Source organism: Patella vulgata, chromosome 5 (genome assembly GCF_932274485.2).
Source record: "Patella vulgata chromosome 5, xgPatVulg1.2, whole genome shotgun sequence".
Lineage (NCBI taxonomy): Eukaryota > Metazoa > Mollusca > Gastropoda > Patellidae > Patella > Patella vulgata.
Window position 1 is genome coordinate 53,473,813 of NC_065883.2, and position 19,059 is coordinate 53,492,871.

General features: G+C 37.3%; 1 protein-coding gene across 1 annotated transcript; it reads left to right on the plus strand.

The window, feature by feature from the left end:
- The first annotated feature begins 1,978 nt into the window (after window positions 1-1,978).
- Window positions 1,979-13,519, plus strand: LOC126820906 (uncharacterized). Its single transcript, XM_050549082.2, has 2 exons — window positions 1,979-2,042; window positions 10,493-13,519. The coding sequence occupies exon 2, from the start codon at window positions 10,707-10,709 to the stop codon at window positions 12,279-12,281; it is 1,575 nt and encodes a 524-aa protein (XP_050405039.1). The 5' UTR covers window positions 1,979-2,042; window positions 10,493-10,706; the 3' UTR covers window positions 12,282-13,519.
- The last annotated feature ends 5,540 nt before the right edge of the window (window positions 13,520-19,059 follow it).

The following is a 19,059-nucleotide window of genomic DNA, read 5'->3' on the forward strand; positions in this document are numbered from 1 at the left end:
GGTCACTGCCAAACAGATCATCATTTACTCTCCGTGTAAAATCCTGAAACAGGACCGGAGAGCAAATGTTTAGATCAAGAGAGGAAAGGGGACCTGTGGCAGGATGTATATAAGTAGGCGAGCCGTCATTTAACAAACACAATGATGGCCATTGAAATCTCCCGTAATTATAAACGGGAGTGGAAGTTGCGCACCAAGGTCATCAAGATTTGGGATGTAGGGGTAATTGGAATGGCAAGAATACCAGCTTTGATTATCCTACAAAGATTAGGATTTAGGTGTTGGTTTGGATAATATTGCCATTACCGCTGATGGACATACGTTTGACGTAACACCTTGTAAGGCGAGATTTTCAAGCATCTCTTTCTCACTGCTGCCTTTTAAATGCTGAGACCGAATAACACCTCTTGAAGAATTAAGAGAGCGCAATTTTGATCGGAATGTTGGCTAAAGTCTTACATTTTAATAAAGATGAAGCACGTGATTATTTAGCACATTCCACTAACAGAGTACCATTTCTCATTTTCAGGACACTTTGCGGCTCACCAGCGAAGCCGTCGAAGTTGGCAGGGTCTTTAGCAATCAGAAAAAGAGAAATTTTACTTAAATTAATATTGTTGGTACGCCGAATAACCAGAAACCTAGGTCCCAAGTTAGGGATGTTTTATTTGGTAAATCATTCGTTTCTAAATACTCGGTTGAAGTTCGTTTTAAAGTACGGGTCTTCTTGATTTGGGAAGCCATGGAGTATTATTGAAAGTTCATCCCTGTCTGGTCTCCAACTTCCAAGGGTTGCCATCTCCACGCAGGCTACTACGCGGATATCCAGCGTATGCGCCTTACGAGGACAGGCAGGGATATACCCAGACAAAGTAAAGATATAATCAGTTACTCTACCCGGTTGTCCTAAGCTGCTGCTTTAGAGTAGGCACTCGGGACGCAAAGGTAGAACTGCAACAAATACAGCAAAGATTTATGGGAAGGATGCGCCTACTCGTCAGCTAAACACGACCAAAGCCGATTTATCAGAGTGGGCCACTTCGACCTCCTGTCTAGGTGAATAATTGTGGGCAACAGCTATGTGTTGCAGAGAAAGTGCCCGCAAGCCAAATCATCTCCACTCAATTACCAGTATTCCACTCTCCACCGACACTGGTCGCAACACACGGCAAACACGTTGCCCCATTACAGGGATCCTTTTAATCGCCTTTTTCGACAAGCAGACATACGAAAGGTATATTCTTATCACTCCCCTACACCACAGGGGGTGTTAAATACAGTAGGAAAACTCATATTATTGTTGTGTTTTTTTTTAAATAAACAGAACCAAGTTACCCCTTCATCTGAACGCCAAGACAGATTTTGCTTGTAAATTCCACACCCCACAAGTGAGAATCGGAACTAAAATAATTCCGAAAAACGTTCCAGGCCTACGCCGGAATTTTATAACCACACAATTTCTGCTGCCCCCGAACTGAATCAGGATAATGCGGTATGTCTTCATACCTCCACAGTGGTTGTTAAGATGAGCATATACAATCAAAACATTATTTTATTCAACATAGCCATATTTTAACCTAAAGTTTCGAATAAAGTGGTACTCGAGTAACGGAGACAATCTGTTAAAAAAAAAAACCTGGACAAATACAGCTGCTTGTTAAAAATTAAAATCTATTGATATGTGATTGACTTAAACGATCAATATATTCATGGTAAAGCGCTAATAGTAAATCAATGTATGTGTTGATGACAGCTAACGAAACATTAAAAGAATGGCACCGTGTATCGCTAACCACATTGTTGACAGTGTGTACCGTTAACGATGTTTACCTTTTAATATTGGTGATATATTTGTGAAGGAGACGAGTCATGCGTATAAATCACCAATATAGCATTATTTTCTGTATTGATTGGGTTGCCATAGTAATCATTATTATACCTATAGCGGACGATCTGCTGATGACTGGTCAGTGGGTATGTTATAATGTAGACGAATCATTTAGAATGGAGGTATGTGGCTTGCATTTTTCTTACGTTAAAAGGTATGGAATACATTATACATATTTCTTATTAACTATTTTATCAGCCTCAGAGTATCGTTTCTGGAGTTAAGTCTTCGCATCCGTACGAAGGTACATTAGTGCCAAACAAAAAAAAATTAATTCGATTGAACGAGTTGGTATCTCGTTTGAATGAGGTAATTAATTCGTTCAAACGAGATACTAACTCGTACAAAGAGTTTAACATTCACTCGGCACATATGGTTCAATTTTAATTCATTAATTTGCCTGTGCGTAGGGGTCTTTAGCAGTGGGAGGAAACCACGAGGTTGGACAGGCGACTCTACTCCTTGTCACGCACAAGCGGGGAATAGAAACCACGCCACTTGACTCAATGGCAGACCTTATGATTCAACGTGCACGCGTTAACCATGAACGGCATTTAAAAGAATATCAAAATGTTTACAACTAGGTCATAGACGTTACAGTGAATTGGTCGAACACATTAACTTTATCAAGGAATCAAGTAGGCAGCTTGGATATAAAATGCTGTACACAAAATGCTTAGAATTCGGGTTAAAAGTAAACAAGTCTATTTAGTTTGATTTTACTTGACCTGGATTTAGATGGTTATAGCCAGCTGAAATCCTACGTCAACATCGTTTCAGAAGAAATGATTCGTTGGCAAAAACGTGTAATTTTTGCCAAGAGCGTTTCAAATCAAGGAATAGGAAGCTGGAAGTAGTAAAGTCGTGCATTCGATAATGGGTTGATAATGGTGATTTTGGCGGTTATTAAGAAGTTGACCAGCTATTCGGGTAATTATTTAGTCACCAAAAGTATTGTTCGTGAAAATCTTTTAATTGTTGTCCTCTAAGAAACGAAAATATAACGAGGAGATCCAAATACCATGTATTATGCACCAGGTTTATGGGATCTAGCTGATCAAATCCATGTCGCATCATCTTACGATATACAGCATTGTAAATAGGAACCATGGGTTAGTCCAGAAATGACCAAGTTTGTGTCGAGTGGACGTTAAACCCCATTTCTCTCACTTTCAAAAAGTGAGCCACGGTGGCTAAATGAGTAAGACGCTGGCTCGCTAGCCGGGACATCGTGGGTTCGATCCAGGTGTTGGCCGAGGAAGTTCATTGGGATTTTCAGGAGAGGTTACTCCTTGTCAGTGGTGCAGGACGGAGGCCCGGACATGGAGAGCTGTCTAGTCGTTCGGATGGGACGAAAAACAGAGGGCCAGTGTACATTGGCGTGCACGTAAAAGAAACCTTGACAGTTGGAATTCAATATAAGAGTAGATAGTAACGTCTCTGTCCTGGCAAGATTTCCCCTCATAGCATAATGAATGGCGTATGTCCGTCTTCATTAGCCCAGTAAGAGTAGGACGTCAAACCCCACTCCACCTTTCAAGTCTTCACCGTCATCAACACATACTTGACCCATCTTCACCACCATCAACACATACTCCACATCCTCACACACACCACATCTTCAACACAAAATTTATAAGAATTTGAGCCAATACATTCCAATTCTGTTCTTGGTAATCATGTCTTAGAAAAAGAAATTTGGCGTCTTTTTCCAAGGTTTGCCATAATTCAGTTAAAATATCTCTACATTCCTCGCCAGTTTTGTTCGTTCTATTTGGTTCTAAAATGTTAACGTTCAATTCACGGTTTAATACATTTTGATTCTCCACGACTTCGTTCACTAAATCTGTAAACGCATTTCCTCGTTTTCCTATGACCCTGAGTAGACAAAGATAGTGTCACGGTCATCGTCGTCGCTGTTGCTTTTTGTCAGGATGGGATAATTAGAGATTACCGGTGTGGATGATGTGTGTGTTGCGGATAACGGTGGTGAATTACTGATGTTAGTGGATGATTTGTCAGTGTCTAAAGTTGATGCTGTGTCAATTCATGTTGTTGATGATGTATCGATTCCTGAATACAGTTCGTTATGTATGTATTAATCCGTGAAGATTGTTTAATTGTTGTTGAAGGAATACATACTGCAGCTGAGGAAGGGTCATTATTGTTATCTTCTTTACGAATTTTATGCATGTACAATATATTCAGCTTTGAAGTCGACTTCTCGGCGTATGTTCCTTTTCATTTTCGCGATTTTGAAAGTTTATTTCTTAACTTTTCAAAAAGGTTGGGGTGGTCAGTTTCAGTCAGAAGTTATTTTTTAACAAAACACAAGCTGTTCGAATACCATATGTGGATTGTACCGTTTATGTTGGCCGTCATCAAAAAGTTGTATAACGTTGCAGTCAATCTTCCCAAAAAAAATATTTATAAGTGTTCGCTTTATAATAATAATAGATGAATAAATGGGTGAACGAATGGATGGGTTTTATTGACCGCTCAGTACCTTTAAAATGGGCGAGACTTGCTATGCATGATATTTTGAGGCACAATTACTACTCTTGTTTTATTTTGCATACTGCTACTGCACTCCGCGATGTTTCGTGTCATCTGAGGACTACAGACCTTTCTAACAAGACCCGCGCCATTAAAGTAGACGGCGCAAAGTAGTTGTTCATCTGGTTACAATTATATTAATTCTTAATATTTCAACCCCGCTGACAAACAATCGTATACATGTAGTTCTGTTCACTGAGCTAGCAAAAATTCAGCTAATCTACCATTTTATTTCTTAAAGGGACATTATGCAAGATTTAGACGAAGCGCTGGCCGTTCTCGCTATAATATATCAAAACTAGACAATGCAAATGAATAAATTGAAAATTTCATCAAATTACTTTACTTTGAGCGAATTTATCAATGCGTTGACCGTAACCATCGTATTGGTCATTCGAGCCTTAGCCTCGCTTCTCCATATTTGAATTAAATCATTTAATCGCCGAACCGTTCTAATCTACTTAAAATCTAGAGTATTCGATGGCATTAGAGTTGTCATGCTAAAAAATGTCTAATTAATAATTTATATAACATTTAAGGCCCAAATAAAGACCTGTGATATTCAGAATTGGTCTAACCTTAGATGAATAACCGAGGAACACCGAACTACACATCATCTTAGAAGGACATTGTATCATGAATGAAGATAGGTTGCCAGGCAACGAAACATACGCCCACAGCAGCTAAAACGTCCGAGAGGTCGACAAGGGTTGTAGCATATTTATTCCTTTGTAGGTAATTGGGGGCCTTTACAAGACAATTCCATACAGATCAGAAATGAAATTTTTGTCGTTTGAGGGTTCACAAGGTTCTACAAACTGAAACAAGGGTCTCAACTCTGGAAGTAATCTACAGAAATTTTTGAAATTTGACATCCTTTTTCCTTTTACTAATTTAAATAATGCATATAACTTTCATACAGATCAGATGACCACTTTTGTCATTCAAACGTTCACAAGGTTCACAATCGCCATAACTCTAGAAATTATTGACGGAAGTTGTTGAAATTCAATAGACCTCAGTTTCACAAATTCAAATGATGCATATAAATTTGATACATATCGGTTTATAACTTTCATCAATCGAGTGTTCCCAAGGTGCAACAAAGTGAAACAAGGGCCATAACTCTAATTTAAATCATGCATATAAATTTCAGAAAGATCGGGTGATAACTTTTGGCGTTAGAGCGTTTACAAGGTTCAATAAAGTGAAACAAGGGCCATAACTCTAGACGTAATAAATGGAAATTGCTGAAATTCTATAGGATTTTTCGTTTCACTAATTTAAATAATGCATATAAATTTCACAAAGATCGGATGATAACCTTTGGCGTAATAGCGTTCACAAGGTTCAGCAAAGTGAAACAAGGCCCATAACTCTAGACCTAATGAACAAGAAATTGTGGACGTCGAGCCGGCGGACAGGGGTGATGGCAATATTCGTCAACATTTCTACCATCCTACCCTTCATGAAAAAAATAATACAAAAGATGATAGCACAACATATAAAATAGAGAAGGATGAATAAGAGTATAAAATAATCATGATAAAATTATAATACAAAAGATGCTTTTGTATTTCTCTGTTTATTTTGTCCACACTATTTTAAGGACAATTTTAACTAAAATCAATTTTAACTTAGGACAGCCGTCACCCTCTCCTAACGTAAATCTACGTTTTTAGATCTATTGCGACATATAGATATATTTGGAATAGTGATAATATTGCCAATGGCCCAGGTCATATAATTTTAACATACATGTACTATCATTCACAAAAATAATTCTCATTCAATTTCTTTTCATTGCGGCCCACCCGTTTATTATTTTATTTTAAGGCACTATAAGCAATTAGATAACGCCCCAAATTAAAACCCCAAGAACAAAAAAAAAAAAAAAAAAAAAAATCACTCAAAACCCCAGTAAACAAAGTCCTTTGTTACTTACTGTTTTATATATTACCATATGATTCAAGTATAAATTATACCATTTTCAAATGATTAATAGACAAAACACCAAAAAAACAGGAATTGCTACATCTTTTTCCTTCCAGGACCTGTCTGCTGTCTGGCGAATTCTCAAGTATGTTAGTTTTGTAGCTTTGGGTTTTGGACCTTCAATTATCTAATTGGTCAAATACGTATAGAGATTGGTTTAACAATCCAAATGATGCAATCGTAATTTTCCTACCACGTGTAATACATGATAGTCTTTTTCCCACAGAACCAGCTAATGTTTACCAAATTATAACTCTTTTTTATGTAACAATATGCCATTCATTCCCTAACTTGATTTAAGTACATATATTATGTGAATCTAATAATTTGCCAAAGATATTAATTAATACAATATAATGCCATCATTTTTCTCAATTCCTTGTCTATAAATTTGAAAACAATGTCGCAACGACAATATTTCTACAGAAGGCTTACGGTCCTATAATACTAGATACGCCAAATGCAAATTTATTTACTAGTGTTATGTTGGGGTTATGATGATTTGTAAAAAGATAATCAATAATCTCAAACGTGTTTATTGAAAAGTTTTATAGGCTTATTTGAAATTAAATTTTAATGTCATGAATTTATTATTATTTCTTCATAAAAGCGTTCGCTAATAACACAGCGTAAATCAAAGAAGTTTTATATAGGAGCCAAGGGTATTTTATATTGGGGAAAATCATTTTAATTTAGTAAGATAGATAGGCATTATCCAATAAAGAGTGTGGCACTTTTGCATTTTCAAAGTATTATAGAAAGGGTCCATGGGACTGACATTTCAATCTAGGCATAGGAACATTGGCTATTTCGTGTATTAGTTTACAAGTTGTTAAATACTTATAAAATTCGACAATAATTTACAATCTAGATTAATCGTTTGAGTCAGAAATATCACATGTTTGTGACAATTCTTAATAGTTTCTGTTATCCAAAATACCATAAAACTACGAAATTCAAGCGATGTAGTTTATCGATACGCATTATTTCCATTAAAGCTTGCGAGTAAATCAAATGCCAAGGTCACGAAAGCGACATGCAAGTTCAAGGCCAACCCACTGATACATTTTCAAAACGAATAATACGCAATAAACTTTTTTATTTCATCTCTCTACGACTGTCTGGCCATGTGCAGACATTGTTACAACGTATGTAACTCTCCTAATTGGTATTGTAACGGTTAGTTCCGAAGCGTTGATGCTAACACCCTAAGTGCCTTCGCCGGAATTGTGCACTGCGCGGGCGCAAACAATTTTAACTAAAATCTATTAAAATTGCATTTTAAGTAACAATCGATCTTCGCGAAATTTAAAATTGCATTTTGATTTTGGTTACAATCTATTTTAGTGATTTTAGTTTAAGTTTTTTTGTGAAACAGGGCCCTGGTTCTAATTGAACTAGAATTAGAATGCTCAAATTTGGCGCAGGTGTTCATATAGCAAGACAATGCTGAGTGGGGTGTACTAATTAGGACTGTTCCATTATTACTATGGTTGTTGTGTTAATTAATCCTTTACTTCACTGTCTGAGATTTGGGTGTCTATGAAAATATGTTCAAGGGGGCGGGACGATTTACCTAATACTACCCAACACCACCAAATACTAACTAAATACTACCAAAATCTACCTCAATATTGTGAAAAACTAACTGAATACTTCAATTGCAAAAATGTACGGCAAAAGTGATGGCCAATGTTTCGGTTTTCCAGTTACTTCCCTTGATCACGCAATCTAAACAGCAAAAAAAAAAAAAAAAAAAAAAAACCCGTCAGTACGATTTCAAAATCAGAGAGGCACTTTAATCAAATCATTCTAGAAATGAAATGGGGTTTAACGTCCTACTGTTCTGCTCCTATGCTGGGCTAATGAAAACGGGCATACGCCATACAGTGTGCTATGTCAGGCCCTCCGTCCTGCATCACTTTCTCGGCCAATGCAGGGATCAAACACCCTACCTCCAGGCTAGCGAGCCAGCGTCTTACCAATTCATTCTAGAAAACGACTCACTGAACAGTATGTTGATACATTAGTGATTAATTCATCACAATTCCAAGACATTAAGAGATGGTTTGGAATATGTACACAGTCTATACATCAGTATCTGGTGTGGCCACCGTGAGTGTCAATAACAGCAACGCAGCGTCTATATATGGAGTGGACCAGACGATTGATGTACGCCATTGGCACCTTGAACCACCTTGAATTTCATCCCAAAGATGTTCAATCGGGTTTAAGCCCTGACTAAGGACTTGCCAGTGAATAACGTTGACACCGTTCCGCCGTAGAAAGTCCCGAGTAACTCTGCTGGTATGGTCACGGGCGTTGTCATGCTGGAAAACGTTGTTTCGATGACGTGCGAAACGTGGTATGACGTGGGGTCTGAGAGCTTGATCGATGTAGCGCACTGCTGTGATGCCACATCCTCTCCCTGGACCAAGATTTTGGAACACCACAGGACCCACGGCCACTATCTCTGGTTCAGGCCGATTCCACCCCAAACCATTATGCTTGAACCTCCCCATGAGTCTCGTTCCATGACACATTGGTCAGAATAACGCTGGCCACGTCGACGCCATATTCCGGTCCTGTCATCTGCAGTTGATACGCAATTTGAATAATAATAATTTCAAATGTTTGGACTTAATTCATTGATATTGAAGTAGTTGCAGAATTCTGTCAATTTTGGATAATATAATGAGGTAATGTGTGGTTGCATTTTGTAGTATATGGTTAGAAATGTGAAATAGCTAGACTTCTCCAGTTTATCGTAAAAAAAAATCCTTGCTAATTCCGTGAATTTTCACAATAAGGTAGTATGTGGTGGTATTTTGTAGTATTTTATTAGTTTTGGGGCATGATGTTGGGTAGTATTGTGTAAATCTTCCTGCCGATTCCAAAGGGGGGAGTGGGTGATAGTCATAATGTTGCGAAGGTTGATCGATATATATGTCACCGCATCGATTTTTCAACGCGGAAAGGTAAGAGCGAAAATTCATCTTAAATAATTTTCCTCCTACAGAATTAAACAATTAAAGCAAATAGACTAGGCTCGAAACTATCTTGACCTTGAAATGAGTTATCCTCCAGTCTTTGACAGATGACTATGACCATAGCGGTCTTTAGGTTTTTTAATTTTAATAATTCTTTTTTGGTAAATATTACCTTAATTAGTGTCGATGGTCTGAAATTATTATTAAATTATCCTTTGTGGTATTTTCGGAGATAACCAGAAAGACGTCCACGTCTAATACTAAGAAAAATCCTATAAATTATCAAAAAGTGGCAAAATAGGAAAACGTTTAATAGTTAATTTAAAGAGGAGGTGATTATCATGAGTAACAGTTTGGATAATTGTAATGGAGACATTCCAGATACATTTCTTTGACTCAAACTGGTTAAGTTTATTGTGCAAGACTCTTAGAAACCCGTATCATATTCATGTGCAACTATCTGAACTTTAAAAATAATTTCGGAGCTGGCAGTAAGTCACATTCCACGTGATCGTCGCGATTGTCACGTTACAAATACAACACTTGAATTCATTAAAGCTGCTGATCTTCCTTTGAAGGATTTTGAATCCCTTGTGCAAACTACAATATTCTGAAAGTTGATCCTCTAAAAGGAATAAATCCCAAATATAGTTCAATTTCGTTCGTATTTACAAAGATATGCATTGAAAATTTCACAATATTCAGCAGCTGCTGCCAGTACCATCTATAAGTCAAATTTAAATGAGATCTGTTACCTTTTAAAGCAAATTTAGCGATTATTTGCCACATTTAACCCAATTTTTATGAACGGGGCTCCAATGAAATTTATGGCACTACTCCTCTATGTGCGACTACATATTGTATAAAATGTGCATTAGTTACATACCAACATTTCCTGAAAATTCATAACAAAAAAAGTGGTCTATCGTTCGGTACCTTCATTATTGAATTAGTTAGAGAATAGCATTGTTTTGTTTTTGTAAATGGTTTATTTTGTGAACGGCGGATAAAGAAACCCCCAGACGGTTCTACTCATATTCTCACTTTTATCTCTTTATTGTAGATCGATGGCAGGATGAAAATAATCCGACAAGACTTTGATAAGACATCATAGAAAGGGAGACCTGCTGTAATGTGTGGAGAAGTATCATTATATTAATTATCATCAGCGTGTTTAAACAAGTTCGAAATGCTGTTAACTAGAGTTATGCAATAACTGCTGCGATGTCAATTAAATGGTAAAGAAGTCGTGAAACACCAGAAATAACGACAAAATAATGAACAGCCATAAACAATTTCAGGGTCGCCAAAGCCGAAAGCTTCCACATGTGCCCCGTGGTAAAAAGAACCACGTGTTTTGGCCAACTTATCGCGGAGCCGTGGAATGGATGCGCAAGCATCAAGAAATACTAGATACAGCCACTGGCCTTTTAGAAATATATCCCAATATAATTCGTGATTATTCGTTGGATTCGTTTTGGAACTTCATAAAACCCTATGTAAATCGCTATACCGAAGATACTCGATCTCAAACTGATTTAGGCGTGCCAACAAAACCGAAACCGTCCTACCGTAATTCATCAGTTGTGTTGCCAAAAATTAAACCGAACGTACCTTTGATATCGATAACCAAGGAATCGGATACTGACGAAGAAAATGAGATGATTATTGCCATAGCAAATAGTTACAATAAGACAATGAGGATTTATATTTGTGGTGATTTCGACCAGGAGACATTTTATCCTTCCCCATCGCTTGTGGAACACATGTGTTCTTTTTCTTACGTATGTCACAATACTATCAATAAACAGTGCTATGAATCTCTCTGTGAAGCCGATTCCTTTATATTTTTACTTAGTGATAAAAGTTTAACAGATTCTGATTGTTGTCAAAATTTGTTTAGAGCGTGGTCGCTTGATATTCCTACTGTATTCGTGCGGAAGACAGGTTACAAGTTACCCAGTCCTTTGCCAGAAGGCTTTTTGGATCAGGTGCTCAAAAGTGATGAACTCAACGAAGTGCCCAGAAAGGCCCCGTTTTATAGGCGAAGTACAACCCCGTATCATAATGTTAGTTTGCCTCCAAATAGTCTTACATCAATACCAAGGTCTGTTTCTGCATCTACAAGCTATGATTTGAAATCGTCGAATGCAAACTTTGGGTTTCAAACTTCTTTTAAATCCTCGGACTTAATGTTAAAACTTCTCAATGGTTACCGGAACTCGATTATTTATGATGAAAGAAGCCCGCTGTCATCCATTCTGGAAATCAAATCGTGTTTGAATAGAAGAGTGGATATGCCAGCGAGCCCCAGACAACCGGTTAGTCCACCTCAACCAGATCAATTTCTTAGCATTCCATCTCAGATGGGTTCATCTCTTGGAATTACCCCCCATTATATCACCCCTCCAACATTTATACATATCCCGTCTCCATCAACCCAATCACTTCGAGTAGATACTGATGACTTTTCTATCGCTTCTTCCTTGAATGCTTCACGGTCAACTTCACCCACGCATTCCGTCCGAAATGATATTTATAGAAATGATTCACATTCCACATCGTCGATTCATTTGAATGTGCCGAATATTGAACAAGACTTAGATAGCGGCGTCCATAGTCCCGTTGAGAAGGAGACATTCTATATTGTGTACCCGGATCACCAAGCTACATCAAGTGGGAGCAGTCCAAAAATAGTAAAATGGCCGCCAGATGAACCGGAGATGTTAGTATCCCCACTATCTCCAGAATCATCCGCAATGGACTCACCACTAACTTTTAATGATATTGACTTAAGTACTGAAGTTAACTACGATCTATTTTCACCAGACAGTTCGTTGAATGCGGACTAGTTACATATTTTACTCAGTATAGTTGCTTTTAATTTTTCGTATTTTTATGGATGATACAAACAATGGCGTATATTGTCGTTAATTTGCCCATCTGATCGTCCACAGTCTCTTTAGAATACTCTACATATTGTACCGCAAAATTATCTCAAGTACCATAATGGCGTTTTTATACGCTCACATCTTAATCTGGTCGTCGTAAAAGATCCCTTGGTAGTTGGAATTCGATATAAGAGTAGGCCGTAGAGCCGCTGCCCGGGCAAAATTTCCCTCATCGCACACTGTATGGTGTATGCCCGTCTTCATTAGCCCAGTTTAGGAGCAGAACAGTAGGACGTTAAACCCCATTTCATTTCATTTAATCTGGTCGAAAATTGTCGTTACCCTATCCACCCGATTGTCCACAGTCTCTTTTGAATAGTCTACATGCGGTACCGCAAAATTATCTCACGCAGCACAATTTCTTCGCCCCACCACCTTTCTTGACGACCAAGGTGTTGTTTCCCTATTGTTTTCGTTTATCTACTCGGCTCCCTTGTTAAAAGTCGATCGGGCGATTTGGTACGCGTTTCTAATAGCCTTAAATACATTGATAAAGGAAAGAGTATATTGTTCTCATACCAAGGGTGTTGAGAGTTACCCCCATTTGTTTATACATTGTAATTGTATCAAGAAAGGGGCCGAAGCGAAATGTTTCGCATAGGCCCAGGTAAGAAAACGTGTTGGAGGTAGCCTATTTCGACTCTCATAGATACTTTTGCAGACATGAGCTGAATGATCACGTGCTATAAATCCGAGATTCATATGACTGGGTTGTTTCCAATAGCCCTAACCTCAACACTATAACTGCATCCCGGAGACCTACACGGTCTTACTCCTGCTCTGCGCAAATTTGGACAAATTGTCATTCGTAACGTACATAACTGTATAATAAAATATATTGTAGAAAAATCTTGTAAACCTACTTTTCATTTATTGTTATCCGATTGGATCTTTATGAAATTTGTTGGATTTGATCAGCTATTAATTTTTATTAGTATTAAATGAAATTGTTACCTTGTTTTATAAAACACATTAAAATTGTGACAAATTTTTTTCTTGTGTAGCCTGTACGATCTGGGCGTATGTTTCGTTGCCTTGAAACCTATGTTTAATTATCAGAATATTTTGGAAAAATAATTATAAAATTCATTTTATATGAATTGCTTAATTTTTTGCGGTTTATTTATAACTCGATATTTATACGATATTAATGTTAAAAATAAAACCATAACATGTTTTAGTGGTTTTCTTTTAAAGTATGGTGGAATACGGTTTCGTATAAATAATGGATGTGAATAGATAGTTCGCACAGGCACTTGAAGGGATTAAAATAAAACTTCTTACTACTCTTTGACTATATATTACAGCTTATTACTGTAATATATCACCCGATCCGCCTATTATTAGCCTGCTAGTAGTAGAAAGTTGTTAGTCATTTTTAGATGCTCGTAGCAGCGCTAAGGGTGCCTCTGCGCCTCTGGGGGTAAATTGTTAGCCGCTACAGTAACAACTAACAAGGGCAGCCTTTGTTATCTACTATAGTAGCAACTAACAAGGGCCGTATAGTTTTTATTTTCCTAATAAATAAATCGAGACTTGGAAAACTAACTTTATTCCCATTTTCTGGTTATTGACGAAATGTGGACTTCTTTAATAAACAACTAAATTACTCATATTTTACTGCGGCCAAAATATTTATGAATAATACTAAAATAGGGATTAAAGATGAGATTTTGTGTAGATAATCAAGGCCCTATCCTATTTATAGGAGGAAAATATGCGCTGTATGCATATATATTATTATTTAATGAACTTTCTTTTCAGAGGTCCCTATATTCTAATTTCGACAATTATAACATATACACTGTACATTGCATAAACTTCTCTCGAACAGTTCTGAGTCGCTTTTTGATCCACCATTTTATAATTTGCTCCCTTTACTATAGGAGTATTCTTCCCGTCTTAATGGATGTTTTGGTACATTAAAATCTGATCTTATCTATTATCTATTCCAATCGTATTTCTGACTATAGCAGTAACGATTTGTAGGCCTACTAATTTAATAAAAATAAAAAAACCCACGTAATTTGTCCTTTCGTTTTAAATGTATTGAACGTTAAATTGTTATTCGTAATATCTCTTTTCAATGCTAAAGTATGAAAAAATTTGTTAGCTATGTAAATTCATCAAATCAAAAGTTCTAGAAAGATTTGGAATATTCTGATTCTGTAACAAATGTAAATTTATATTTCGGTCATTTTTGAAAATAGTGAGTTACTAGGGATTCGTCGTGGCCTAGATTCCGATTTGACTTTTAATGGAGGTATAACCGTGGCTGTAACAGGGACTTTCTTCTTGTCAAAATTTTATATCGAATGCAGCTAAGTCAATTTATTATGTCACAGCATCTAAAAATGACTAACAACTTTCTACTACTAGCAGGCTAATAATAGGCGGATCGGGTGAATATATAGTCAAAGAGTAGTAAGAAGTTTTATTTTAATCCCTTCAAGTGCCTGTGATAGTTCGATTAGTCTACATGACCATGGGCGTGGATTTAGGGAGGGAGGGGGCGCGTCCCCCCTTAGAGGGCGCGTCCCCCCTTAGAATCGGAAGGGGGGGACGAATAAGTCTCCGAAGGCTATCTAACCATCGCCATGGGTCTCGCCACAGTTACTGATCTTTACGATATCTTCCTCCTTAATTGACCGATCGCAGCTGTCAATCAAATTCATAAAACGACCAGTTAAAAAAGCCTTCCCTTCTGGGCAAGCCGGATATATTTGATGATCTACGAATATAAGCAGGTACATGTGTTAACCTCTACACAAAAGTACCTGGGACATACTTACAGTATAAAAAATATGAAAAAGAAACTAAAATGGTAAACAGAAATCAAGTTAAACTGAAAAAAAAGCCAATAGAAATAATAAAAACAAAAATAAAGGCCGGGTGGGGCCTAGATCTAGGCCTATGCAATTTTAGAGTTTTTAGCCTTTCCTATCTTTCATCATGAAAATAAAACCGCAAAAATAATAATAATGTTACAATTTCTACATGCAATAAAAAATCATACTAATCAAATTTTGGTAATGAAATGTTCCAGGTTCCAGGGTTCGTCCGTCGTCCCCCCCCCCCCCCCGAAAAAAAAGTTATGACAAATCTACGCCCTTGTACATGACCAGGTTCCAAAGTGGACCGAAGTGGTTGAGTTGGTAGTATATATCTGGTTTAATGGTCGAGAGCGAGACATTACAGGAGCTAAATCGATAACATTTTGGACCTAGAAATTGACAAAAGTGGGTCGCAACGCATATAATACTGTAATATGAATGTACATAAACTGATTTACATTCAATGGTTTCCGTTTTTACTCCAATTTCAAATCAGTTATGTTCGGCGAAATAAGCCAGCAGTCTAGCGTCTGGTTATTCCAGTCTACATACGCCGTTTGTTATGGTGCAATGTGTCTAGCCTCGTCCCTCGAGTCTCTTGATACAACTGGGACTGAAGCGCATTATGGTACACGATTCGTGTACCAATGGTAAAATGTTTATTTTGTCTTAAATATTGGATATCAAAAGCCCACCCTTTTCCGGTAAGATCACAACATGAATATTGATGTAATTTGACTACAATGTCTTAAGCTAGGGACCATTTATCAACTTAAAATACAGACACTCGCACGTGCTTTACAATGAAATACGTCACACGGGTCCAAAATTTTAACTAGTATAGAATTAATGTACGCTTGGCACATTACCCGTACCATTACATGTATTTGAAATAATGATACGCCAACATCAAAGGATGACATCACATCTTATTTTAAATATAAATAACGTTTCCCTAGAGACATGTACGGTTTACATTAATAGAGATCGCTACTAGTACGGTAACGTGGGCTCGATTACGATGTAAATATGCACAAATTAGTTTGTCCCAAAATGTTTGAGCGTCTGCACCATTATCTGCAGAATATTTTGGGCGCTGAGATTAAGTGTCAGTCAAGTATTACTCATATTTCAATCTGTATTCTAGCGTCAAATATTCAATTCAAAGTGTACCAGTTTGACGTATTTAATTATGTCGACCCAATGCGAAATGTTATTAGTTAGGATGTCCTTCCCAAAAAAGTAAGGTTCTCTATTGTAGTATATTATATATATATATATATATATATATATATATATATATATTGTAGCCTCGCTGTGACAGATACTATATATATACTTTTCTGCGTCAGATTTATAATTCAAGAACCACTATATAAACCTCGTACAGTGGGTCAAAATTTATTTCATTACCCGTTATATTACATAAACCCCGAGTTGAACGAACTCCATTTACAAGGTTTGTAACTGACACGATTAGCAAGTTCAAGAGAGAGAGAGAGACACGGCTCGCAACTGACACGATTATCAAGTTCAACCAGAGAGAGTCTAGAGAGACGGGGCGGGGGGGGGGGGGGTACGTTCACTCGACCCAACCACTTATATAACCGCGGTGTATTATTAGTAGAAACAGTAATATTTTATGATAAGTAGCCTATGTAAACATGGTTATTGCAAGGATATATTCTAACGTTCTGTTGTCGCAACACCAGATGATCTAGTTCAGCTCTGAACGTAGGTCTCATTACACTCGCCCTGTACGTTCAGGAACCGTCCTATTGAATCCTTGTCGAAACTAAAATCGGCCTAGTCAATTTTACTGGGCAACTGTTTACTGCTAAACGGTCGTGTGTCAGTCTCTGTGAACGCATGTACAATGTAAAGGAACATCTGAGTTACCTTGCTCGAGTCAGCATGAGCGACACAACACGCTGTTAAAATTTTTCCCCTCCTATCAAGTTGCCTTTTCGAAATTGAGATGGTAGATTATTCCTAATACCAAACAGAGCTCCAAATTGGACCAAATGTGTTTACATAACGTTACGTCATGACTAACGATTTTATTATGCCCAATTAACCAGTGCATAGCAGAATATTGCAGAAAAACTAATTGTGTGACAAACGAGGCTATCAACACAGATATAATGTAAACAATATTGTTTTGAGACGAACACCGCTTTCACCGTTTTTAATACTTTAAATCACTGTCCAAAGTTTTAGGGAGGGTTCCTGATTAAAAGAAGGACTGTCATGTTGCTGTGCTTGGGGATAGATTTGATTGAACGGGAAGAATAGACACACTCAAAAGCGCAAGTATCAGAAGCTAATCCAGCAATGGCCAAAGGGGGATTTCTCGGGCCATTGCTTCAGGAATATGGGTGACATGCGGGCTAAAGCTTTCGTCGATATGTTCTTAATAATTCGTTCATTGAAATAACTGTATGGGGGAGAAAGGAAATGACACGATTCGTATTTTTGCAAAGACTGGTCCTTAAAACAAGGGAAAAGAGAGAAAGTCCGGAAGCTATCCTGTCCAAAATTGGAATAACTGGCTATCATACGGGCATTTTATTAAAACCGTCACTTGTCACTTAACGACGCTTTGCTTAAACCCGAATTTTTGCATGACACAATGAGCTGTTGTCAATCGCTTTGACCAGATTTCCAAGTCTCTGGTTGGATCTAAACCCCCAAAACACACGTTGGCCACTTGAAACTTGTTTTACCTTCTACGAAAGATTGTCAAAACCACATTTCGAGACTATTTTAATATGGCCGATATGAAATAGAACACGATTAGAGTAAAAGCAGTTTTGATAAATTTTCATTCGAAAACCTAGCAGATGTGTAACGGATTACAAAGGATTGTTCGTTCTTGATGTCGGGCTTAACGTCCGCTTCCACCTAGGGTGATATCGCAGACAAGATTGCACGCTCAGATTTCAGTTGTTGATATAGAGCTGGTTCATTGAATATTTACAGATGTGAATATTCGAGAAAATGTTCAATTGCACGAATTTTATTGTAAAGTGGTATTTAAAGGGACCACCTCGATTTTAACAGAATCTCAGAAATAAAAGTCCGTGTACGTATGAAATTTAAGCTCCAAAATATAGAGGAATGGTGTATTTATACCTTGTCTCAAAATTTCAATTCAAAATATTTAGTCGTTTGGATGTGAACGTCAAAACCGCTTATCCGGACACGTAACACTTTTAAGATTACGGGTCAATTTTTTCGTTGGGTGACCTGATAATCTATTGCCGTTCCTTTGGGGGTCTATAGTGTAATACAGTGCACGAACCATGTGCCGTACCTGTTAACGAAAGGTACATTTCACCTACAAGTTATTTTTTTTATAAAATAAAAGTCTGGTTTTATCCAGATACCGTAGAATTCAGCTTAGGACACCGATCTCCATTTCCAGATGAATATTGACGGGTTTAAGTTGTTTGAAAACGTATCACGTATATTGAGTTAGTTGCTCCGCCCCAAGGTAGATGATTTTAAGGACTTTTAACACAAAATTAAGCAGTTTTGTCCCCCAAAATACAATCGAGTTTGGACCTTTTAATTGGTTATTAGAAATTCTGTTAATTAATCGTAAATTAGTAATAGTAAATGTAGGCAAACGGTGACATTCAACCCTGCAATCTAAGAATTACGTAAGAATATTCCACCAATCTGGATGTATCTAACGGTAAGAAAATATTAAAACTTTCATCCAAAATCCGGCTTATTGACTAACATATGCTTCGGTCGCAAAATATAGTTGTTAAATTTCGCGGATAAAGAGTAAATATCGACATCAACAAATGTAGCGAAACGTTATCTAGAATCGGAAG

Bases quoted from the DNA above. Each gene is read 5' to 3' on its own strand.
- LOC126820906 (XM_050549082.2), top strand. From the start codon at position 10,707: ATGAACAGCCATAAACAATTTCAGGGTCGCCAAAGCCGAAAGCTTCCA.